Raw genomic sequence first — 26885 nt, forward strand, 5'->3', positions numbered from 1 at the left:
CATTTGTTTCAGTTTCTTCAACATCACGCTCCTGCAACGCACATCTTGTCATGCAGTTGTTAAAGCAGTAAAAACATACATATGACAATCGAACAGCCAGTAAAGCATAAAAGTTTGCAAGTCTTGAGAAAGCAAACTATCTAAAGTGCTGGTGCATAACATCTACAACAAAAATACGTGGCAAGTCTACTCATACACATAAAAAAACAAACATTTCAAGTGATCTAAACACTACAGCAGAAAAGAAAATGTCCTAAAACTGCTATAAGACAGGAAGTCATATCATTCAGTAACCATGCAGCCCAACATGACAGACAGTAAAACCATCTGACTACTGGAGCTGATCCACAATGCAGAAAAATATGCTGAGTGCTTTGACTGCTTTAAGGCTCATGGTAATTTTTGGGATTCACTTTTAACTATGAAAAAGGATTCATAAAATCTCAAAATATACAACATTACTTCAACATTTCTATATGAATTTAACTGAAGATATTGATTAATTCAGCCTTTATTCTCAGTTGTTTGTAGTGTTTGTCAAAGAACAGCTGGTGTTTCATGTTGTTTGGGCTTCATTTTTAATGAACATATAAACCTGGTTTATGTTGAGGACTACAATAAATGTTGTGTCTAAAAACATTTGTGCTGGATCAAGGATTTAGGTTTGTTTCCAGCTTTAGTGAGGTTAGCGACTGAGCTAATGCTAGGCTGAACCATGCTAGCAAGCTAAACCTGTTAGCCAAGAGGGAGTCGCACCCAGTGAAAGACTCATTATCTGTGGTTGTTGGGGAAAACTTTAGCTGTTTGACCTTGAGAGAGGTCAAAGAGGGAGTCAACAGCCACACCTCAGATGTGATTGCAGCTGTTGTTTATGACCATAAGATGTTTTCTCTTAGGATTTCTTTCTTTTTTTTTTCTTTTTTTTTTAAACCTTTTTCCCATTTTCTGACAGAAGAAAATGTTTGCCTCTAGATTGGGTTAAATCAATAACCAGGCGCTCCAGACAACCTTTCAAAATGTTTGCCAAAATAAGTAGCCTCAGCTGTAGCTTCGTCTGAGTTGTATAAAGGAGAGTTTCACTGCAGCTGCATTTTTCTCTCTTGAAGTTTTAAGAAATTTTGAATTTTGAACATGAAAATTAATGTAAATATTGTGCTCAAGCCGTCTTAATAGAGTATGGAGCGTTAAATTGATCTAACAGGTTAAATTTATCTAATTTCTGTCGTTATTAAACTATTAAAATTACTTTTAAGACTTTTCTTAAAATACATTCAAAATAAAATGTTTGCAAATCTTTCAACTAGTTAAACAGTTCGTTTTATCAGAGTGATATCAAAGCGTTTGCCTCCACCGACTGCCATAATGCTATTTATGTGCTATAAAAATTTACTGGGCTTGATATTTGATCTAATCTCTTCACCTAATATACACATAACACCAGCTTGAATGTGATTCTCTGTTTTTTAATCTATTAGGCAAAAGAGCTTCCAGGCTAAGATAATAGAGGCGAAACATCAGGTTACACAAAGTTTTCCCCTTTGTCTAGATGGATATTTAATATCTATAAATTTAGGGCCTTTTTAATGATAAAAGAGGACAGTTATCTTAAGTGAGTCTAATTTCATATGTTAATTCGTGTTATTCATGTCGCATTTTGATAAATTGAACTTTAAAAAAGCAAAACACATCTCGCACTCTCCAAAATGTCATTTCCGAGTAAAAAAAAAAAAGTTAGCAACTCAGCACAGGACTCTGCTTTTTCATAGACCAGCTGAAATTACATGTTCTGACAGGAAGGACGTGTGAGTTACGCAGCCAGGAGCAGTGCAGTGTAGGACCAACAATCGTGCTGGGTCTGGGTTAAGAAAGGCAGTGAAATAAAGACACACCTAGAGTTCTGTTACCATAGTTAGCACCCGGCCACCGAGAGGCTGGACTGGAAGGGCTTTGATCACCTGTAACAACGTGGGCAGTCAAAGAAAAAAGGAAAGGAAAAAGGAAGGTGAAAAAGGAAGAGAGAAAAATCCATCAGAGGTGACATATTTGAGGTAGAACAAGTCCCAAAGAAAGAGAAAAAAGAAGAAAAAAATACCCCACATAAATGTCTGACAGAAAGAGACGAATAAGACCAAACAATAAGAGGACAATTTGTTAAGATAACATTAAACATTAGAGTAAATCTAATCTAGTCTTTGGTTTAATTTCAAGTATCAGGTTTTGGCCTCAATAAAAAGTAAAACATTTGATACTCACCAGCACCACAACTTTTTTTTTTTTTAATTATTATTTTGAAAAAGAAATCTGATGTTATTTTACCCCAACATACACTAAAAGTTACTTTATATGTAAAACTATTGGTTTCTGTTCTATTATATCTGATATGCACATGGAGGAGGAGTTAATATTATTTTAGACAAAAATTGAGTTTTTGTAGCTCATTTAATAGTGTGATGAAGAGCAATAATCAGGAACAATATGCACATATATTTGATGGAGACACTTCTATAAAAACAGCTACTTACTCTCTATTCTCGCTTCATCCCAGTCTTATCTTGTATAATAATTATATCTTAGGCAGTTTCTCCTCCATCAAGGAAATTAATTTAACATCCAGACAGCATCTCTGTGTCATAGTTTGAACTGCATTACTTTTGTTTTTGGTTTTTTTATGCTTTGCAATTTTTAAATGTAAATGTTCACAGGACAGGACTAAAAACAGTAAAAAAAAAATGTCAATCAGAATGTTTTGTCCCCCTCCAAAAGCAAGAATAATCTTACAGACCAATGGAGATGAACAATTAGGACAGGGACATATTTGGGTCTGTTCTTTATAAGCTATAAGGTTAAAGTACTGAATTACAATAAGTCAACCTGCCTAGAAAAGTCAAGTAATAATATGTAGGTTCAAAAGCAAAAAAATGTCTCTAGGTATTAAAATTTTGACTGGTATTATTTGAAAAATGTGTCAATCTCTTCTCTTTGGAGAGAGCAAGCTACATGCCCACATATACATTTTATAAACTGCTCTATGAAATAACTAAAACAGTAGTTTAACATTATGGTGTTTTTAAATGAAATATTTGCCATCTGAGGCTCAACCTAAAAATTTAAAACCCAAATCCTCCTCTCCATCTCATCGCCCCCATTGGTGTTTATATTCCCTTCCAATACCTTCTGTCATTATTGGCGGTATGGAGATGGCAGCACCTGTGGCTCAGCTGCAGAAATCTCGACTTGCATTTCATTTGACCCTCATGCTGTTGAAAGGTAGGACTCCCCTGAGCACGGCCCATTCATCGAGGCAGAGAGGAATAACACCGGATTAAACCAAACTGGCTTTGGTCGTGTTTCTGGGAGATTTATGAAGAGGAGGATCATATGTTTCTTCTGTCATTCCCTAGGACACTGATTCTTTATGAAGCATTGTTTATGGACTTTGTACTCATGTGGTTAAAAACATCCTTGAAGCAGGCGAAGAATTTGAGATGGTCCAATATTTGCATAGATGTGTAAAGTCAAAAGCCAATCACTTTGCAAGTATAACGTTGAGCTGGACAGGAAACTGAGACTGGCAGACAAGAGGAGATCCCACAGAGGATCTACTTTCCTACCATTTCGTGGTGTTCGTTTTCGCCGATCACGGAAAGCTGCTCCAGACTGCAGGGCTTCCATCAGACTGTCCATCACGCCAGTTTCATCCCCTTCTGCAAGAGAACAGAACAAGAGACAAAAAAACATGTTTGTAGTGAAAAACATAACACAGTCTTTACACATGCAGATAATCACAAATACACTTGTATGACTTGTTTATATGACTCAGATTTAACTTTTTGGCCTAAAAGTAACAAACTATTTGTCTCAGAGAACTAACAGCCTGAATACATTATAGATCATTATAAAAACATGGTGGTGGCAGCATCATTCTGCGGGGATCCTTAGCAGGAGAGCTGGTCAAAAATGGATGGAGCCAATTACATGGCAAATTCTGGAGGAATACTTGTTACGAACAAAAATGTTTAGCTTGGCAAAACGGGCCTCTAGTGGTCGACCAACTTGGGGGTAAAATGTGACCTAATTTTGACCTAATAGTGACACTATAAAAAACAGACATCTGTGCAACCAAACATTTGAGGAAAAAAAGTCTCAGACACTAAAAACCTCCTTATAGTTCAACAACATAAGCATTATTGAGGTCTAAACCAATCAAAGATTGTGAAAGGCTGCTGTTCCTATACGCATGCTGCAGGTCAGGGTAGTTAGATGAAAAGAGTGGAAGTAGCACAGATGAGCAGGAAAATGAAAAGAACTGACTTTATAAACCATGATTTTGCTTTAATTTCAATTTCATAGTAAATAGAACCAGACGCATCCAATGACATATGGAAAAGCAGAATTTGACCCACTGATTCATTAAGATAGTTATATAGAGCAAGAATGACCCATATAGCAATAATGTCGTTGAGAATGGAATAAAAGTTTCTAGACCAGCACAATTGCAAATCAACCAAACAGTAAAATTGTATGCCTTTCTTTTTAAAGATATATTTTTAAACAAAAATCAACAGCTTTTGTTGTCTCATTAAAACACTGCATTTATTTTATTTTTGAGCTGTGAACTTAAACGTTTCAAATCAAAGCATATTACTGTGTTAGAATAGTTTAGACTTTACTCTGTTTTTCTAAGATTTACAAACTGGTGTTCTCAGATTCCCTCATCTAATCTGACCGGGTTTGAGTGGAGAAGAACATTTCGCTGCAGCTGGAGCTACAACAAAATGTGGAAATACACACCACACTTTTCAGATTTTTATCTTTAAACCAGTGTTGTGGTCAAGACCACCTAACCCGAGACCAAGACAAGACCAAGACCAGAGCGTATCGAGACCGAGTCAAGACCAAGACCAGCACCCTGCGCTACAAGACACGATAAAATGGTGAAATATGATCAAAATTGCTTCTCAAACTGATCTCAAAGATCCATATTCCCATAAAAACACTTAGATATTAAATATTTAACAAATTTTACCAATATTAAAAGGAGGACAAACTTTGTTCTGCTTTGCTTCCATCTTTGTGCTACAATCCGCGGTGGTCTCGTGCCATCCCTAAAAAGATAACGCCTTGAATGTTTGCCCATATTGCTCATGTCAGAAACCATCACTATCTGCACCATTAAACACAGCAATTGAGGCAATGCCCTGATGGTAAATAATGCTCAACTACGAACACTGACCAAGGAGCAACAAGCAAGAAGTAACCAAGCACAAGGCACTCACGGTGACTGTTTTCACCCTCTCTCCTGCTACATGAAGCCAGGCAGTCTGACACCATGGCACACATTACAGCTGCCACTTTGAACGAGCAATGTGCATGCTCTGTGCTCTTTCGTTATTGTGTTCTATTTATTTAATTTAAAAAAATCAATGTACATAATTAAATAAAATAATGATAGCTACTGCAGTGTACGCAGAGCATTACAACAACAAAGAACGGCTCTCAGTGACACTCCAGTCCTATTTTCTAAGTAAAGAGCCATTCAGAAGAATTGGACTGTTCCTGAATGCCACATCACTATATTGCGGACTTTTGGACACAGCGTTGTCCCATATATGCAACAAGTCAGTCAACACCTCTCTCCGGGGAGGGAGGAGTAATAGAAACACGGTTATTGCTTGGATTTTAATTGGTGCATTTTGCATCCAGTGACAACAAATATGTTAACAAATAAACTGGACAGTATGCTGTACGTTTAGTGATATCTTCACAGTTGCGGTCTCGACTGATCTTGAAATAAAATACAGAGTCCTCAGCGCTCGAGACCGAGACCAAATGCGGTCAAGTCCGAGACAAGACCGAGACCATCAAAAAATGGTCTTGAGACCAAGACCAATCTCGAGTACTACAACACTGCTTTAAACCATGTATCATTTTTCTTCTGCAATATATGGAATCTATCATAAAACACCCATTACAGTCTAAACCTAGACAGCATGTGAACATTTCAAGGACTGTAAATAATTTTGCAAGACACAGCAACTATTTTCAGAGCGGCTACTCTTGAGTCTTGATGGACAGGCCTGTCACTGACTTTGGTTTGTCTTTTTTTTTCTTTTCTTTTCTTTTTTAGTAAACAGTTGTGGTGGAGTAAAACACACTTAGCTTAGGTTAGAGTTTAGCAGAGAGGAGCCTCAGGATGAAAGCATCCAGTGATGGTCATTGACAGATATTCTTTCTGTGGCTAACGCAGGGGGAGCTAAGTGCTCTTTACAAAGATTTAGTGTGGAGCCGCTCAATACCGAGGCTTTCTATCATTGTTCAGTCAATGACACTGGGACTGGGCTCCGAAAAACACTCCCCCTGCCCACCATTTCATCTGCCCTGTGAATCCATGCAACCAGAGAAGTGAAGGCAGTCAGCATTGGAGCATTTAAAGAGCTGCAAGGCCAACGGCAGGACGAGATGTGGCCATACTGCGCGCATGAAGCTCCACTCAGCAGTTCAAAAATAAGCTTAGGCTTCATATCTGGGTCATCTGTCTTTGTGCCCACATACTAATGAGTTAGAGGGGCAACCTTTTCATCATTCTGGTCTAGAATAGACATTATTTTAAAACTAGGATCATTAGGGTGAGTTATTGTGGACCTGGAGACTTGGCAATCAATTCTTTTGCATGTATGAGTAAACTGGCTCTTCCTGCAGGGTTTTACCGTCGTTTCTTGCAACCCGTTTATTGCTGGAGGGAAAATTTTGTGGAGAAAAATTCTACATTCGGACTCAGCACTTTTACAGGAGTAATCAACCTTTTTCATTTGTGTGTGTGCTCAGTGATACAAGAGTCAGCCAATAGTAGTCAATTAAAATATAGGTATTTCCCAGTGGTGCATCTTTTTTTTACACTATATATATTGGCAATAAAAACACAACTAGGTAAAGTATGCACTTCCACTGCAGGACACAGCAATGAAAACACAAATTCAATTAGTCAGAAAATGAGCCGATTACATAACACCAATAAAGGATTTTTTTTTTTAAACAGAACAGTTTTGTTTGTTGGCCAATCAAGCACTTTGATCATAAAAGCAGGTGCTGATACTTTTGACACTCTGGGCATTTCCACAGCCCTGCAGGAAAGTGAAATAAGCACCAATTGGGACACTGATTTCCAAATAAAAAACAAAATTTTCATCCCAAATAAAGACTGTGGACCACTGAGCAACAGGTCAGTCCTCTGTCTCCTTACTGGAGGAACAATCCAAAATGTGGCTTTTCATTAGGTTTTCAGCAGGTGTAACTCCAAATCATCAGAATTAACAGAAATATAAGCATAAAATATATTGCTCTGTTTTTAATAAATATGTATCATTTTATTTATTTATTTTTATTTAAATTTGAGAAAACCAATTGCATATGTTTATTTACAAATTATCCTTAGACTCACATATAGGTAAAATGTTTTGCAGCAGCTGTACAGCTCCTTAAAAGAGGAATTCAATTAAAAATATGTGCACATTTTGTGATATCATAAATGTGCATGTGGAAGTTCAGAAGGATTTGATTTAATCTTAAATAAATGCAAATTTCCAACAAAATAGCAAAACAAATAGAATGACTTGATCTAAGGGCGACAAACTGTGTCTAGTATGATTTTATAAATGGTAGCTGGTGGCTTTAATGAAATGACACATTTTTCTATTACTGTTGAAAGTAGCGTCTGCAGATGTTGCTTCTTTCTCCAGCTACAAACCACCCAACCTGCAATCACTCACACAAGTAGGAAAAGACAGTACAACTAAGAATAGAAACATGTCTTATGCAAATTTTAAAAAAGCAACTCTTAAGATGCCCTCACTAATTTTACTCTCTATCTCATTTCCTCCCTTTCTTCCTCAAGTCCTTCCCAAGGGCTACTTTGAAATCAAAGAAGCTGTGTGCTGTGCTTAAAAGCAATCCCGATTAAATCAAGCTTAATTAGACCAGCTTTATCTGAACAAAACCAGAGCCGAGTAAAGTAGTGCTTATCTCAAATTGCAGCACTACACCTCAGATAGCTAGCTCGTTGGTTTAAAAAAAAAAAAAAAAAAAAAAAAGGGAAACACGGGGTTCGTCTCCTGTGGACTTGAGGAACAATACGGCGAACAGTTTGCACTTCTAGAACTATATCAGCTCCCAAGATCTTCAGCAGGTCATCCGTATGTAGGCTAGCAACGACAGATTGCATGTTTGACAGAAGGCGGAACCTGTTAAAGCCAGGTAAACATTCATCTGCAACAACTGTGCTACAAGAAACTTCTTGACAGCTCCTTCTTCACGTAGACCCGAACATCACAGGGGGCACCTGACACTTTGATCAATTTGTCCTACTTCCAGCTTAACTTCAGCACAATTCATCATTCGTAATGGCCGGGACTGTGGAGCCCTGCTAGACTGAGGTTCAGGGGGGAGAAAGTCTGCCGACAAGAAGAGCCAAAATGACTAAAATTGGAAGCTCACTCCCTGGTTACATGTCTGATCTCAATTAACTATTCCCCCAAGTTGTCCAAAGCTTAAACTCAAGAAACTCACAAACGAGCTTCCAGAAGGTAAGAGCACACTCTGACACAGTAGTGTCTTTACAGATTATTCGTGAAATCTATAAAGGCAGAATTTACTCAGTGTTTATGGAAATAAAACTCAGTATTATTTGAGTACACTTACTGTTGTAATCCTCAACTCAAGCTTTCCTAATTGCTTATTGTACCATGCCCACTTCAGCGGACATTTCTGCTTTGTTCAAGCAATTCGCTCGTCTTATTTTGAGCTGGTAAACCTAAGGCAAACAGTCGTCTCCCTCTTATTATCGGCTGTGCTACATTGCGAGATGAGGAATTACAGAAAAGCTAACCTTTTATACCTAGAGATCTTTCTCAAGAGGAGAGATCCCTCTCTGCTCACAGGAAATTGCTTTCTAAATGGGTTAAGATGGGCTAAGACCCAGGACATTGACAAACCCTTCCGGTGATGAAACACCTCGGCGGGGACCCGACGCCAGCAGGCCTGAGGTCCTTTAATGATCTTAATAAAGCTTGTGGAAATGTGGAAGATAGTTAATTTCTTAAACACTTAAACCTTCAATAGGAGAAATAAAACTCTGGGAAGCTTTACTGCCCTCAACGGTTCCGTATCTTTCCCCGATGATCCTTTCACTTCCTTCCCATCCCGTACCTGGATGTCTGGTACCTTGACCAAAAACCTGCGTCGAAAGCAACTGTGAGCCCGAGAGATTGGCTCACCGCAGCATATTTACAAGCAGTACCATCACATTTTCTAATTAGGAGCTGTAACAAGAGCAATGTGCTCTCAGCTGGATTGCCATAAAAACTTCACACATCAGATTAGTTTTTCTGAAGTAAAAAAAAAAAAAAGCGAGCTGTAAACTAAAACAGAAAAAAAAAGAAAGCAACTGTGATGTACCACCATTCCCAGGAGCGGAGCACTAAGTCAAACCTCGACAGCAGCAAAGGAGGGGAAAGGAAGGGATATGAAAAGAATAAGCACAGGCGCTTTAAGTGTCACCATCAGGGAGGAAAACTGTAAAGAAGAAAATGAGGCAGGAGGAAGAATGCAGGGGGAGGTTGGCACACGCAGGGCAGAACGGGGAGGAAAGAGCGTTTGCTGGAATGGGTTATTGGGAGGGAATAGCGAGGCAAGACAAGGCACAAGGTCGTAAAACATCTTCCTGCATACTTGAAGGCCCCAGCTCTGTGACATTTAATTATTTCTAAAACATACTCTGCAGCGTGCGATCCACAGACACACATACCTAGAGCTGGAGTTAGACCTGCCATGTATTAAAAGTAATACCAGGCCATGTTATATATTGAAAGAGTGCTGGATCCACTTTATAAACTAAATGTTACAGAGCGGATCTCTCGGCTGACATTTTCACACTGAGTAGATAGATACCTAACGGAGGGGGAGATGAGAACGTATAACACCTCGCAATATTTGAACCTTTTCCACTTTTTGTCACGATGCAATCACTGGGATCTATGCGATACATGCATACATATTCTGAGTCAATACTTGGTAGAACCACGCTGTGCTACAATTAGAGCTGCCAGTCTTTGGGGAACGTCTCTGCCACCCTATGCAGATCAAGACACTGAAATGTTGCCTGTTTTTCTTGGCAAAATAGCTCAAACTGAATGGAGAGCATCTGTGCACAGCAATTTTTCCTAATCTTGCCAACAAACAACAATTCAGGTTGGGACTTTGGTTGCAATCACCATGTTTCAGAGTGGAGACTGTTTGTTTGGGAGTGATAATGATTTTGAACTCATCTGATCAGAGTGGCTTTTTTCCCCATGTTTGCCGATATCCCCTGCATTTTTTATGAAATAAAAAAGCACTTTTATAGCTTCCTCACCAAAGGCTTCCTCATAAAGGCCACGTTTGTTGAGTCCAAAACTAATAGTTGCCATTTCAACAGATTCTCCCACCTGAGCTGTGGATCTCTGCAGCTCCTCCTTGGTTATATTACTGTCCAAGTCTGTCCTGTGAGGTCAGGTGAACGGCCATGTTTTAGTAGGTTTGAACTTAATCCACACTCTATTCTGTTAAGCAGATGATGGATTGAACACTTTTCATGGGATCAGAATAAAAGAAGTTGAGTATATTTTTGTGTTTGCTTTTTTTTTTTTTTTACATAAAGTACCAATAAAATACAAAGCACAATTCAAGCTTTTTTCTTTTACCATGATAGATTGTCTATTTAAAAAATAGCCAATCATTCAAAATTGTCATAAAAAAAAAAATTCCCTCTACAAAACTTCCATGTTAGAAAATGAAATGCAAAAACTGCAGCTCTAAAAATACTTAAAAACATAAATAAACTCTGGGAATGCTGCCCACTCTTAAACACCAGAAACCGTTCCTTTGATTAAGTGTCAACAAAGCCTGTTCATAACTTCAATTTGCTGTCCGGCACATCCTGCTTTGTTTTGCTGAGGAAAAACATTTGATCGATAAATGAGAGCTCAATTTCTGATGGTTCACATTCAGCTGTCGTGGTTCACAAAGGAAAGAAAGAAACTCTCATAAAAAAAACTGCAGCTTTCTAAAACAACAGCAAACTCTCATCCTGCAGCTTAGGCCAATTACATTAGTGAAAACTTTCAAGGATTTAGTCCAAAAGCATTAAAACCACTTGAATTTTGTTGCTTTAGAACAAACTTTTTGTGCCGGAACACAAAGTAGTGCAAAAGATCAAGACAAATGGTGCTCCTGCAATTTGTTTTATCAGTAAAAATCATACAAAACATGCTGTGTACAGAAAACCTTTTACTAATTTACCAGTTATTCTTTCCAGATCTAGGAGTTTAGTGCATAAACAGGATCATCATGGCCAAGGAAGAACTCCTCTAATTTAGCACATTTAGTCACAAGATTGTTACATTTTTAAAATAAAGACAAATAAAACACATTCTCTGCAGTTTTCCCTCAAGCCATGCAAGTGAAGATGCAACGGTCGGATGAGATTTAAGATTTTATTTTAGGCCAACATGCAGAATGAAGAAAACCAATGCAACATGGAAGTGGCAGCATCATGCTGTGGGAATGCCTTCCTTGAGCAATAACGGGGAGTTGGCAGGAAGCTGGAAGGAGCAAGAATAACAAGGTTGAGGCTCAACTTCCCGAAACATAAAGCCACAGCTAAAACAGTTTAAGTCAGGAATCTGCAACCTTTACAATCCAGAGAGCAAAATAACTTAAAATAATAATTTTGATGAACATCTACTGCAAGACATGTGCTGTTATTCTTGAAAAAACACTATTTTATTTACATTTTTTGGGGTTTTAAGATACAGAAAAGCATAAAACTTTCACAAAAAGAGGATGAATAATTTTTTTGAGTGGAAGAAAATATATTAAAGACGCAGATTTCAACCTAATGACAAGAAATTAATTACAATCATGTTGCTGGTACTTTTAGTGACATTCTGTTGTGGAAATTTTATGCAATTATTCCCTGAACAATATTGCTAAAACCTCTGTTTGCTATGATATTTATATGTATAAATATTAGTTGGTTTATTATTTTTTACCCATGTTATAAAGAGCCATTGTGGAAGCTCCACAGAGCGTCTTGCTACTCTGGAGCCACAGGTTGCAGACCTCTGGTTTAGGTCAAAGCATATTGGTGCATTAAAATCCAAATAAAGTACAGTGAAGTTGATGGTTGTAAAGTGAAGAATGCAAATAGACATTTACAGGCTATAAATGGTAACCGTAAAAACGCTTTTTGAGACAGCTGCAGTTTCCTCCTAGCGAATGAAGTCGTTGCGTTTTCCTCCTAATCCAAATCAAAACCCAACATATGAGCAGATTACACACTACTTTCCACAAGCAAATTCTGGAGTCTAATTTGCTCTGTAATGAGATCTAATGAAAGCTTACTGGCCTTGCGCTTGATAAATTAAAGACAGTGTGAGAGAGTAACACAGTGAGATCTTAACCTCACCCCACTCCAGCTTTACGACTCCAGTGGAGAGGATGAGGAAGAAAGGGAGCGACGGAGAGGAGAGGAATAAGAGTTGTTTTTTTCTTCTTCTTGCTGCAGATTGTTTTTGAACACATTTGAGCCCATCTGTTCCCCCACAGACAGTCACCTGTGCAATTAACCTGGACCATTAGCCGTGAAACAAAGGCCTCGGCGGAAGGAGGGGGTAGTTGCTTTATGGCCAGGTGGAGAGGCAGGCATCTACACTTTCTTTTAATCTCAGTCCCTTTCCCCACTCTCGCTCCCATGCACCTGGCTCTGTGTTATTTCCACACCTGAATTCAGCCACCTAGATGTGCACACAGCCACCTGCATTACTTTACAGCCTCCGCTCTGCTTCCTGTTCTCTAACTGTCGAGCTTTGAGCGCCGACATCCTCCACTCACCCTCCTCCCGTGCTGTCCCAGCAGCTCCAAAGAGCAGGGCAAAAAGACACCATTACTGCCACAGAGAGCACAGACAACACAAGCTCCCCAAGAACAGCAGTCATGCACCTGTTAGATATCCTTCCCTTGTTTTTCCCTTTCCATCTTCTTTCACAATCTCCCCGCTGTCCAACCAACCGATCTCGGCAACAGCTTTGACATGATGACCTGAGAAACTTCGGCAAGGCTTCAGGCTGTAATTTGAAGGAGTTTGTGTATATGGGAGTGCACAGGCAGCGGCTCGTGTCAAATAAAGCAGCAGGGGAAGGGTAGGATGGCAAATAAAAATGGCGAACTTGATGAGCAAACCCACTCATGTCCTCCCTAACTCGATTATGAATGCTCGCGCTGCACTCCATCCTGGGAGGAATGGCAGCGCGGTTACTACTTTATTCCCTGTTTGGCGCCAGGGTCAGGGGGAGAAAAAAGATAAGGGAGATGTGGTGAGTGGAAAGAATGTCATGAAATTGCCAAAGGTGCCTGGGAGGCAGGAAGGGATCTACAGGAGGGCAAGGGGGGGGGAACTTCCCCCACTGCAGTGGAGCTTTGCCACACCTCTCCCCTCCCACAAACGTTATATTATAATCAGACTTATAAAAACTAAACTTTGTTTGTCCAGAAGCCTCCTATAGCCTTCAAATTAAATATTAATTCAGCAAAAAAATACATAATTATTGTTAGAATTCCAAACATAGTGGGTGCAATGAACCTCCAGGGTCAAACTGACAGAGGTGGGAAGATAGCCCAAAAAATTAACTTGAGTAAAAAAGTAGCAACACTTTGACATATTTTTACTCAAGTAAAAATTAGCCGTCCAAGAAGCTAAATGTTAGAATGTTAAAAAGAAATCCCTCAAGTAATGAGTAATGGTTCGATCATAACACCTGACTCAATATTTAGAAATGATGTCAGACTGAAAAAAGTAGAAATTTACATAAATTTTGGTATAATTAAAATTTGAAAAATCATTTGAATAAATATATGTATATGTAAGACTTCTAAAAGACTGAGGTTCAATAATTTGTTCTTTTTTTGAGGGTATTATGTTTGTTTTAGTGACAGTGCTTAGAGCTCTTACCACTCCCTCGCTCCTCCCATAATGTAAAAGTTTCTAGATCTGCCACTGCTTGTAGGTAAAAAGTGTGCAATTTCAGGACATTTTACCTCCTGAAATAAAGGGGAGGGCTGAAACTGGGTGGGTCCAGTCATCTCACAGAAGAAAGGCGAAATGTCCTGACTTTGGAGAGACTGGAGGAAAAAAAAAACAAAACAAAAAAAAAAAAAAAAACGTGCAGTCAAGTTGGATGTCGACGAGGGAGAGATGAAAGTGGATTAGCCGCGGCGGCGATTTGCATTCTGTGGTGGAGCAAAAGCCCCAGCGATGCCCCGAATAGCTGGATGCATGAATAAGTAAACAAACAAAAACAAAAATAAACCCTCCATCTGGATGGATGCTGCCAGGCCCCAAGTGTGAAACAGTAGGGAGGGAAGAGTGGGAGACGGGAAGAGGAGGGGAAAGGAAGATACTTGCAACACAGCCGTCGTCACGCTCTTCCCTCCGCTATCATTTACAGCTCCTGCCTTAAGGTCTGTGCAGCTACCATACTGCGATCACCATCCATCCACAGCTCTGGGCTAGTTTGCCCAGTAACAGTACCGGCACACAAGGGAGAGCTCCAACCCAGCACTGACAGATGTTAAGTTGACACACTTTCCCAACGTCACATGGGGTCACAATGCCGGGGTGCCAGGAGGGCCACAGGAAGCTGTCATCGCAGCAGAGAGGGTCACTGGTACCTCTTTTCTATAGGCAAAGTACAGCTAGATTTAGCTCCAATATGGAGGGCCCTGACCTATATTCATTTTCTCTGACCCAGCAGGACCTTCGCTTTAATGGTGTCTCTTTTTATCCAAGCTTTTGCAAAGTGATTGAGCTCTTACGTTCTCGTCTGGGCCGAAGCAGAAAGCAGCGTTTTTAAAAGGACTCCTTTGTGTTCAGCTTTTAGCAGCACTCAAATATGTGCGTTTCAGATACAGTTTTGTTTTTTATTAACTTTAATAACATCTGGAGGTGCTCGTTTTTGACCTTTTCTTTATTATGCCATGAGATACTGACTAAATGCATCTTCCTTAATTCACATTGAAATAATGTACTGTACATTTGGAGCCATCAGAGGGGTTTATGTTTTACCGTAACACTGATATCTGCTGCAGCGTCTCTCCCTAATGCAACCGCAGGGAGCTCCTTAATCCCACACCTTTAATTGCTCTAATGTAATCCTCATCCTTCCTCCTGCTGCTTTGCATTAAATGCTAATAAATGCAAACTACTAAATGATTTTTATGGCAGCAAAAAAAAAAAAAAACTACAGCAAAGGCAGCCAAGGTTTGTGGTTGAGCCACACATTTTTCATATGTTAGTTGCAGGTAGGGTAGGATCCGTATACAGATGTAGATTACATGAAGTCCTCACTGTCATGAAGGTTTAATTGGGTTTTATTTGAGCGAATCTTTTTATTTTAAATCATTTTTACAAACAAGTACTTGTCCATTCATGGTCAAAATGATAAATAGCTGCTTAAATATATGCATATATCCCCAGTAAGAGCTGGATAAATGTCGATTTGGAAGTTGCACCTTGACTGCAAGCCTTTGATAACATTCACTGAGCTTCTACTTGTTGCAGGATATTTGCTTCTCTCCTTGGCAGTATTGGTATTTGTTTGGTTTTCAGGCAACGCTTCTGTGTTGTTTTCCATGTTGACGCTAATTAACCGTTTTTTTGTCATCAGGTTTCAACCCAGCTGATGATATGACGAAACTGAAGAATTTGAAGGTTTACCTTCTAATGCATCCTCACCGCTGGCAGCAAAACAACCCACAGCATGATGCCACTGCCACCATACTTGAAAGTTAGCACATTAGATCTGAGCCTCATCTTGACTCTTTCAGAAATGTGTTTCATTACTGTTGACAAACAGCCGTCTTTGTCCATTTGATCTGTATCAGAGGACTTAATAGTGAAGTTCACATTGTGATCTGGGATGGCTAACAAATAATTTCAGTGAATTAAAAAAATCCCAAACAATCTATCCTGGCTCTCATAGAGCTCCGCTTTTAAACAGTGGCACGTAGCGGATACATAGTTTTGTAATGCAGATCAAGATCGCATCTGAACCAAACCCCACATGGGCTGTTTGCCTGAGCGTAAGGCGGCCCTGTCTGGGGAAGCTAAATGGATTTGACAATGGGATTTGATGGTCTTTGTAGTGAGGGTAATTAGGTTTGATTGACTGTAAAGTGACTGGTGGGGTCCAGATCTGGGAGGGGAAATGATCAGACACTTGAACCACCCACAAATTAATGAGATTCAACTGTGCCTGCGCTTATTGCGCTGAGGAAGAAAAGAGCAGTCGACAGAGTGATGAGAGAGAGGAAGGGATGAGGAAGCATGAGAGTGTGGTGTGAAATTAAGAGATCTATGGAGGAAGAGACAAAATAAAGGGAGCAGAGACATCTGAAACCTGTCTCACTACCTGAACTTAGATGGGTGAAACTTTAAGATGCTAAGTATTATGGTTTTAATGCAAGACATTCTTGAAGAAAAGGTTGCTTCACACGTCGACAGTAGTTTGCTGAGAATAATACATGTCTGGACAGCAGTGGATGACTTTTTTTTTTTTAACTCTGCCAATTTTTGTTTTAGAGAGCACACAGAATATTTACTCCGTTTGTGGAACTTGTTTTTGAATAAATCTAATTTTCTACATGTCTCAGTTCACGCTGCCTGGTCTTGTGGGACTAAGCTGAGATGCAGCCGCCTAGAAGCTCTGTGCCGTCATTGCCTTCGGGCAGATACCGATTCTTTCTGGAGATGGAGCACAATCTAATATGCTGTTATTTATTACGACGAGTGCATGACGGCAGATAATCCTGGCGCCCTTGTTCCCGTCTTTTAAGGTAATTATGGAGTTCAACAATCCATACGAAGCAGTTGCAAAGAATAGCTTGTACTGCTTGCACTCCAAATTGAGGGCAAAGAAAAAGTGGCTTGCTAAAAGTTTGGTGCCACACTGAAGTGACATCAATATGCAGATGAAGTAAAAGATGCTTGTTCTTGTGTGCAACGTGTGTAATAAACTACTGTACCTTGTAAAATTATTCATACACATTGAACTTTGAGTTTTAATGTAACAGGCCGACACAAAATTGAGCATAATTGAAATGATTATGCGCAACTCATTTGATAAAAAATGATTAATGCCCCTTTTACTACTTCACCTCTAAATAAAACAATACAACCAACTGCCTTAAAAGTCACTTTATTGGTAAATATAGTTAGTACTTGTACTAAGAAATCCTTGCCTCAAGTCTTTTTATTCGATTATTTTTATAATATCTTCTCAGTTCCCACTGATGGAAAGTTTTCCCACATGATCATAATAACATCACCACTTTTAACCACAGGAATTATTTATTCAGTGGGTTAAGTTTTTGACCACTTAGGCCAAAAAGTTCAATTTTGATCTCATCTGGTGAAACATTTTCACGTTTCACTTGATGCAGACTTGACTTGTATTTGATACTGCAGTCATTTTGAATTTTATCCAAATTTTGCATCACTCATCTGAGACATGTATCATAATAAGCCAAACAGTAAGTCTAGATGTAAATCAGAAATCTGATTGAGGTTGCATTTAATTATCAAAAAAAATCAACTTTCAGCAAAAAATTCAGAATTAACCATCACCTGCTGTTTGAATAGAGCCTAATTAAGTGATTTTAGGAGGCAACTGTTGCACTGGATTTTTTGTTTGTTTATTGTTTATTTGAATGGGGACAAAAAATTTAGTACGCACAATACTAAACTAATACTTAGCTAATTTGCAATGCATATTCCCAGATGGACTTTTAACCACAGAGATATGAGTAAAGAAGGATTGTAGAATAACACAATGTTAAACCAAATAAAAAAAATAAAAAAAAAATTAAGAGGTTTGTTTACTTTTCCAAGACAGTGCATATAATGAATGCATGGAAGATCGCAATTCCTGGAAGCAGAAATTACACATGGGGGAATAAACATGCAGCAAATAGAGGAGCACTGAAACATACATCACAGTTACATTGTTGAAAGGTCTGCCCTTGTTTTTTACGTTCCATCTCAAACACGAAGGTCGGCTTCGGCTACAATATCCGCTTTCAAGCTAAGCTGAGGCAAAGCGAGAAGCTCAACATTTTTTTATCTGCTTGTGTCTCTGACCTTCACGTCTCTAAAGCTATCTACCCCGGTAATATTATTTGCAACGTCTGCCGAGCTGTGGGGACACTATGCAAACTTGGAGAGGCAACCTGTCCACCCTGCCGTGGCATGTCAGCTCTCGTCTATGATCACCTGGCTGGCATGGCTGCAACGCAGGTATGTGCTGGCCTACTGGCAGCTGTCAGTGTCACACAGAGCCATCAATCTGCAGCTCCAGCACTGTCAGGCCTGACAGGGCTCTGCCAGCCACAAGCAGTCAGCCGGCTGCACATAAATATGTCACTTTAGGTTAGCATGCCACAATAATGGAAACATAAATTAAAAAAAATGTTTTCTGTGTTTAAAAATACACAAGAAGGGGAAGAAAAAGAAGCTGCAGCCAACTTTGAGAGAAAACGCGCAGATGTGGACGGGCTATCAGGTACAGAGTCAAAACGTGAACTGAATGTCAACAGGTAGCAGTTTCTGAACATCTGAAAGGTTTTTTTTTTTTTGTTTTTCTATGAGGTCTGAAAAATTATACAATGTTTGGAATTTATTCAGGTTTGGATGCATGTGGGAAAAAAACAGAATATGGAAAATATTCATCCTCAGGACCTTTGAGCACATTTTATATGCATTTTTCAATTTATTTTCAACTCTATCAGTCCATACATCCATCTGTTTATCCAACTTACCATCCATCCATCTGTTTATCCAACTTACCATCCATCCATCTGTTTATCCAACTTGCCATCCATCCATCTGTTTATCCAACTTACCATCCATCCATCCATTCATCCAACTTACCATCCATCCACCCACCAAAAAGTAATCCAAAGCTAATTAAAAGTATTAACTTTTGAAGTAAGAGTGTTTTCCAACATGACTGACATTAAAGAGTCACAAATTCAACTCTTCCCTCTTTGACACCCGGCTTGTGTAGTTGGATGTAAACTTCTACGGAAATAAAAATAAAAAAAACATAGGGAATGCAAACCTTGCAGTCTGCTGTCAAGGCCTAACCTAACTAACCTCACCGACTTATTTTTCCCTCGTATTTATAAAATATACGCCTCTCCCAGAGAAGCCCACTTTTTTTTTATTTGTGTAAACATACACCATTTGATCCACAGCGAGTGAAAGTTTGACAAGAAGGATGCATAAATAGAAGCTGCAGGCCCATCATTGTCAACATGCCAACTGCTCTCTGCAGAGAATCATACAGACACGGAGACCTCATTTTAGCAGGCCTTGCTGAGAGGGAAGAATGCCTAAAAAACTTAGCAGCTCAAAAAAAAAAAAAAAAAAAAAGACACACACACTGAGTTTTGGAAGAGGAAAGGAGGACACACATTTCTGCGATAAAAATCAACTGTGGCGACACCATCTTGAGCTGAACTCCATGTCCATTATTACCAGCACATTAATTCACTCACCTTTAGGCTTTATGATTTGTAAGTACAAATATAGATTTTAAGTTGTTTTTATCCAGCTCCCAGATGCTGAATGAACAAAGATAACAGTATAAAAGATGATTATATTGTGCGTTCAGTGGCTATGTTGTAACATATGTCTCCTGCCAAAACACATTTATCATAAACTGTATTCTGTTAAAGCAAACCAATGTATGGATTTGCATTTTTCTCGCGTCTTCAAGCTGTTGCAGTGGATTGAGGCAGCTGGGTGGCCATCCATTCAGCAAAAAAAAAATGATGCAATGAAGACAGAATAAAAAAGATAAGTGCATGTTTAGAGCTTTTGCATGTTTAAGGTTTTAGTGAAACAGCTGACTATATACAGGGGGTCAAAAAAAGTCAGCTGTGTAATGTCTTCCTTCCGAAAGTCTTTTTGTTTTTTCTTTTACACTTTGTCACATGACCACCGCAGAAATCCATGTATTTTATAGGAACATAACACAAGAAATGACTCGTAGTAAATATTTATCAAAAATGAAAGTTGTCTTTTTCAGTACATCATCTGATATTTGAGGCTCGGTTACAGACCTCTGGTTTAGATCAAAGCATATTTATGAATAAGAAAGGCCCAATCAAAGTCCAGCTCTGTTTGTAATTGGAAACTGGAAACAAGACTTAGAAACTGGTGTTCACAGACACACTCCATGGCTCAGCTTTAGCTATTTCACAACTGAGCTACAAGCCGACTAGCTGTTCAAAACTGTTAGAGGCAGCAAAACATTAATCTACAGAATATAATTTGTAAAGAAATGCAAAGCAATGCTTACATTTTTTATCTCTAATAATAAACTATGTACCATTTTTTTCAATTTTTCATTTGTCTAATACACAAAATAACAATAAAATCTGCATTTTTTTTTGCCTACGTTTCTCAGAAAAAGGTCTTCCTGGTACCTGGCTGAAACATAACGGTCTACTGGCATCTACTTATTTGCTGTGGGGTTTTTTTTGTTTTTTTTTTTTGTTCATATGTGCTTCATGCCAGACCACATCGTGCTCAAAAAGCGAACAGGCTTTCCGGGTCTTTTGAGAGCTTAGTGAATTTGACTGGGAATACGCAGATGGCATGCGGGTTCAGACACTCGCCCCAGACGGGGGGGCTGACCCCGGCGATGCCAGCGACCAGAGGGGCCCTGCTTCTCCTCACTCTGATGCCTTTAGCGAAGGAAAGTTCAAGTCCTCCACCACGCTGCAGCTCTGTGCAGAGCCCAGCTTTCTGCTGCTGACATTGTTTCATTTCCTTGCAGTAAAAATATCCTGCTCTTAGCCTGTAATAGACACAGGCATTAGCTTGAGTTCATATTCTGCAGAGCTCAACAGTCACTTGCACTGATCTAAAGTGGTTCTGTAAATGTTGAACAGCTGGTCAGTTCAAGAGAATCCACTTAGAGCAAATTAAAACAAATTGAGTGACTGGGTAATGATTTTATAAGATATTTCATACATTAAGATTTCAAATACTTAACTGAGAGGAGTGTTTAGTGATACACTTCTCTTATCTGTCTGTCACTTTGTTGGAAAAGTGATACAGAGAGAGAGGGCATCATTTCAAGGGTTTTTTTTTTATATTACCACTTTCCTAAAAGCGTTTATCTGCTCTCCCTCTCCTCTTTCCTCCATCCTGGTGCCATCATGGCAAAAAGCTAAATGAATTAAACTCTCATTAAAAATGCATTTCATTGTTAATCATTTGCGAGCAAAGAGGATTAGGTTGCAATTTGTGAAATGACATAAAATCTATCCCTTCTCAAAAATAGACTCTTGAAATTGCGTTAAACAAAATACTATTATCCATCAAGCAGTCCTTTAAGCCACAAAATGAGCAAACCAGTAAATCCCTAAAATAGATAAGACACTGACCTGTGCTTAATTCTCATAACACAATAGGCATATGTTTACCCCATCTGCTCAGCTTATGCATCCAAATACACAGAAAACATAGCTGGCTCTACTCAATTTCTATCAGTCTGATCTCTAAGAGCAGGTGTCTAAACTATCTATTTCAGGATTTCATTTAGCCTTTTAACCCCCAGAATTTAAAATTAATGTCAAAAATGCTCAGCCATCATTAATTAATGGCGAGAGGAATTACACGAGTCTCTTTGTGTTGCCCACTTCTGTGTTTTCCCAAGCCATCGCAGAAAACAAGAGTGATGCTCCGCATGAAATATTGATAGGAAAATCACCTCAAATAACCAACTCTTCGAATATGTGAAGCACATGTAGAATTTTAGAGCAGGCAGGGAGACAAGAGCCGAGAGTCTCAAGCCAAGGTTGTCAAACAGGGAGGAGAGGAGGCGCAGAGAAGAAAGATGCGCAACAAGAAAACACTGAATTTCCTGCTGTATATTTTCCAACCAAACAGCTTAAAAGGAAACCGAGACGCGGGGCGCGAGCGCAAACCACCGAGCTGCTTTAACCTCCACCCTTCTTCTGGCTGGAGCTTACATCCCCATTCATCAGACGCATTAATGGAGCCCTGCATGCGTTTGTCCTTCCTTAGATTGCTTTCCACAAAGAAAAACAACTGAAGGAGCAGAAAAAAAATGTCAAGGTTAAAAAAAAATAATAATAATGCTGGTAACGACCTTGACAGAGGAAAAGCTGGCAGCGCTGAGCACCTCCTGCTTCAGGAAAGTGGATATTCCATATTTTCAAGTTCACCGTTATTAAGACCGGCCAGGACTCTGTGTCGGTGCACAACGCAATCCCTGAAATGTCTGAGGCTGCAGGCAAGGTAGAATTTAGATTTTTGGCCCGCGCAGGGTCGGGCTGAAATTATTTGCTTGATGATCGGGTCTGTTTGGATTTCTGTGGCTCATTTAGTAAGCCTACAATACATTCAGCACAGAGAAGGCCAAACAAGACTCCACAATATAAAGATATATCTACATCAAGGCATAAATAGCTTAGCTTGTTTAGTAAGATAGAAAAAGTTAATTAAACTGCCACAAGCGCAACGCACAACTAAATGTGTACACGGCCCCGCCCTGATGCACTCCTATCAATCACACGTCCCAGATGATTTGCCCTTTACTCATCCTGTGGTAAAAACAAGATGCAGTATCCAAAAACTTACACTGATAATAATTCATCGTATATCTCAACCCAGAATTAGTCCAAAGATGCAGTTCCTTCACAACCAGGTCGCTGCACCTCATTTCATTTTTTTATATCTTCCCCCCCTCACAGATATTTTGGTATTTCAGTTTCAAGGCAAAGTATATGTGATAAATTAACATTGGAAAAAGCTCATTTTTCCTCCTTGTTGCGTTGTTATTGCATCTCATAAACCCGGCCTCATAAATCTGGTCTTTCTACAGGGGTGTGTACACCTAGGAGAGCCACTGTTTACATCTTCCAAACAAAAAGGAAACCGAGGGCGTGAGGACAAACAAATAAGCTGAACACACTCCCACCCGTTTCTGGTTGGAGCTTAAATTCCCACTCCTTTTGTTAGATTGCTTTCCGCATAGAAACAAGTAAAAATACATGAAATTATTCTAGGTTTAATGAAAAAAACATGCAGGTAAGGAACCTTGACAGCAGAAAAGCTTTTCATGCCAAGTGCATCTTGGATTAAGAAAGCGAGTTTTCCATAATTTTCCAAGGTCACCGTCATCGAGACAGTCCAGTAATCTAGGTGTCGGTGCGCAGCACAATCCCCCACTATCTCGGAGGCTGCAGGCAACGCTGCCCATGTCATCCTCATGTTTTATTCATTCTGAATGTCATATTATGGCATTCAGAAACCAAGATCAAAATCTGCTCTGGCAGAAATATTTAATATCGCACCACTTCTCCATCCTTCTCCATCTGGTTTGCCAGACACAGAGGGAGAGGGGGTAGACAGCCTCCTTCAGCTCAGCCATGTTGGATTATTGAAAGTAGAGCTTTCAGGAGGGCTTCGCCCGGGGAAAAAAAAAAAAAAAAAAAAAAAAAGAGCGAGAGAAGAACTGTTGCATGCATCAATTATCTTGGAGAGTCTGTGGCGTGCTGGAGACTGTCTTGTCATATTTCCCAATGAGGCTGGGCGATGGAGAGGTCCTTGGCTAGTTCTGACATTTAGAAACTGGTGTGGAAATCCCAGTCTGTTAGTCAAAAAATATGAATAAATAATGGACAAAAGAGTGCACTGACTGCCTGTAAGGCCTCCCAGGCTTGAAATTCCTTCAGTGTCATTGTCATAACTAGACGCCAGCATCAGCCCCTGTCACTGTGTTCTTTCCTCCACGTGCAAAACAATGGCAGCTCACACTGATCAATACACGACTGGCTGCCGTTGCTGCAGGACAGAGGAGTCATTACAGCGGTTCTGGAAACTGTTATACAATTGTTTTTCCTTGCATTGCTTCCATGTAATGAATGCTAAACTACCAGAGCCATAATGATCATGTTGAGATTGCCATCTACACAGCAATCTCCGGTTTAGTCGATAAAACGGGCCTTAATTTCCTATCTTTACATGGAGCCTGTATTTTCCAGCATGTGTCTCTGTAAGCAAACAAAATATTTGAGTTTATTTGTGACTACTTTCCAATAACTGGAAGCATGACTGAATAAAATGTGTTCAATTTTTAGATGCAGCAGGGGGAGAATGTTTTTTGTCTACAGAATGTGGATAAGTAGAAAATACCAATTCTAGCATAACCTCTCTTTTGTCTGGAAGCACTGACTGAGCTATGGAAGCACTGTAAACATGAGAGTTGAAAATAAACTAAAATAAAGGACTCCCTCCCCCTGCTTCTCTGCATTAGCATCAGCGGCTGAGTTCAAATCCGTGTGCAGCAAATTTCCATGAAACCCTCTCTCCACCCTTGCGCTTCTTGTCCCCTGAACTCCCCGTCTCCGTCTCGGCAGCGGCATGGGGAGAAGCAGCGTACCTTTGTTCATGTCAATCAGCTGCTTCTTCTTCTGCTGACGCTCCTGCTTCTCTCGCTCAGCTTTCTCCTTCGCCAGCTTGGCTCTCTTGATCTTCTCCTCCATCTCCCTCTTCTTGTGGTTCTCCTTCACGGCTTCCTGATGAGGCGCACACACACACACACACACACACACACACAAACAGATAAAATCAGAATGTTGCTCTGCCACCTTCACTCTTTTATCATCTTCTACACTGTATAGTGTACAAGAGCAGCAGAATACCATCAGCAAAGTCTTATTCAGCAACTGGCTTGATAGAGATAAGCGTCTGGAATAAACAATGCATCTGTTGCTGTGTATAGGCCTGTTTTTATTATAAGCCCATCTATCAGTGGGGTTTCTGTACATGATTTCAGTCCCACAGTTGATTTAATGCCAAACCTACATGAATGAGGACATTCACACATAATCAGTGCTTTCAAAAAGTGTTCATAGCCTTTGACTTTTGCACATTTTATCACATAACAAAAACTCCAAAGTATTTCATAGATATCTTATGTGATATTAAAAATAAATAAATTAAAAAAAAAATTCAATATTTCCATGTCAAGTTTTCATGAAAGAATGTTGCTCGTCTTGTCTGCTATTTTAGCAGAATAGCTTGGTTATTTAATATATTTACCAGCAAAAGTTCTACAGCTTTTCTTTTAAGAGTTGTAAAAAGTGTCACTATACAGACACAGAGCATCAAAAACCTTGGTACTCACAATAATTAACTAACATTTAAGCATAGTGCATAAAGTGGCCCAGAAGACCCCCGCCTGTTGACAGCAGATTCTTCTGCCGAATGTGGATAATTCACCTATTCAAGGAATTTTTTGTAAAGAATATCTAACATGTTATAAAGAAAATGCAGCTTCGGAAGCTAAAACACCAGGCGCCATGCTACTCGCCGTGCTATTGGCACCATTCTCATTTTTCTCGACGCCAATAGGCTGCACCCCAAAACCAGAGATAAAAACAAAAAAAAAACAGGTATCAACTTGATAATTATGCTCGCTCAGTTGGTCAATAACATAAAATCCAATTAAAATACATTGAATTTTGTGGCTCTAATGAGACAAAACGTGAAAAGGTTCAAATTGAACGCTTTTGAAAATCTCTGCACGACATAATGCAGGCATAATTCTTCAGACAACACTGGAAAGACATTTAATTGAGAAAGCAACATGTGGCAGTCGTGCAGCGAGCCCAGCATTCAGAAAGCATCCGTCTCCTCCGCGGTCACCAGCTGAAATGCCAGAAAGGAACCCGGGATAGAGAGATAATAAACCGTATGTCTTCAGCACTGTACAAATCTGTCAGTTTGTTCTGCTGCAAGGAGAGAATAAGATGCAACTGTGTGACCTTTGGAGACAACAAAATGCTGTTGCATGCTACGCCTGTGGTGCAGCAGAGGTTCCACGTGTGGGAGGTCATACTTCATGTTTGTAAATCCATACGATTATGTGCGCCAAGGTTGGAGTCCATTTACATCTTTATGCTTCAGCTCATCTGTGGTGTTCCCTCTCCTGTATGCATCCATGTGGGCAGCTTTAAGCGAAGGCATAACCCTCTCTGAGCGGTGATATAATATGTGGCGACAGCAGGCCCCCCATCCACCGCCCCTGTGGTCCTGATGAGTGCGCCGTGTTGGCAGCTAAGACAGAGGGATTATGGGGATTGCGGGAAAGGAACAAGGAAAGAGCGGCTCATCATGCCAGTCAATAGCAGGGCTTTTCTACATGTCCAAGGACACGGGCCCTCGTTGTCACCGCCTCCTTGACGGATGACAAGGGCAGCGATGGCGGCAGAGACAGAGAGAGAAGAGCGAGGTTGAGTAATTGTGATAAAAAAAAAATATATATATATATCAAGTTTAAATCGTGGAAATAAACAAAATGATAGTGAAGAAAGAGAAAGTATTAACATTGTGTGTGTGTTGTGAAATTGTGATTACTTGTCTCAAACTACTGCAAGTCAGCGACGTCTCTCATACCAACCTGTATTTAATCACCACATCAAGGCTGTGTAAATTAGACCACTGCCCCCTGCACAGGATATTGATTGCATCCACTCTGCTGCCGCTTTCAACAGGATGAGAGCTGTGCCTTGTATTGGCAACAAAACGTTTACCTCCCATATTTTCTCCAAATGATGAGCAGCTCTGACAGCCAACCACCAGCAGGGTTCAGCTCATTTCCAAATGAACGTTCCTGAAGTGCTTCAGGATAAAATCGGGGTAGAAATTATGTAGATTGCGTACATAAGTCCTGTCGGCGAAACTTATTCTAAACAAA

At 39.7% G+C, this 26885-nt stretch overlaps 1 protein-coding gene and 1 long non-coding RNA gene across 2 annotated transcripts in view; both read right to left on the minus strand.

The window, feature by feature from the left end:
* Positions 1 to 930: 930 nt before the first annotated feature.
* Positions 931 to 26885, minus strand: part of LOC106939588 (protein diaphanous homolog 2-like) — a 31714-nt gene continuing 5759 nt past the window's right edge. Inside the window, exons 2-4 of the mRNA XM_015022034.1 lie at positions 24567 to 24702; positions 3612 to 3704; positions 931 to 1955 (exon numbers count right to left, since the gene is read on the minus strand). Of these exons, the coding sequence (XP_014877520.1) occupies positions 1861 to 1955; positions 3612 to 3704; positions 24567 to 24702 (324 nt within the window). The 3' untranslated portion in view covers positions 931 to 1860. The remainder of the gene's footprint in view (positions 1956 to 3611; positions 3705 to 24566; positions 24703 to 26885) is intronic.
* Positions 5441 to 22544, minus strand: LOC106939590 (uncharacterized). Its single transcript, XR_001422882.1, has 3 exons — positions 22524 to 22544; positions 17819 to 17826; positions 5441 to 5634 (listed from the first exon to the last, which is right to left on the minus strand). It is a non-coding gene; the product is annotated as an uncharacterized LOC106939590 (long non-coding RNA).

This window comes from Poecilia latipinna, unplaced genomic scaffold (assembly GCF_001443285.1).
Source record: "Poecilia latipinna isolate Pla-1442-1.1 unplaced genomic scaffold, P_latipinna-1.0 Scaffold2919, whole genome shotgun sequence".
Lineage (NCBI taxonomy): Eukaryota > Metazoa > Chordata > Actinopteri > Cyprinodontiformes > Poeciliidae > Poecilia > Poecilia latipinna.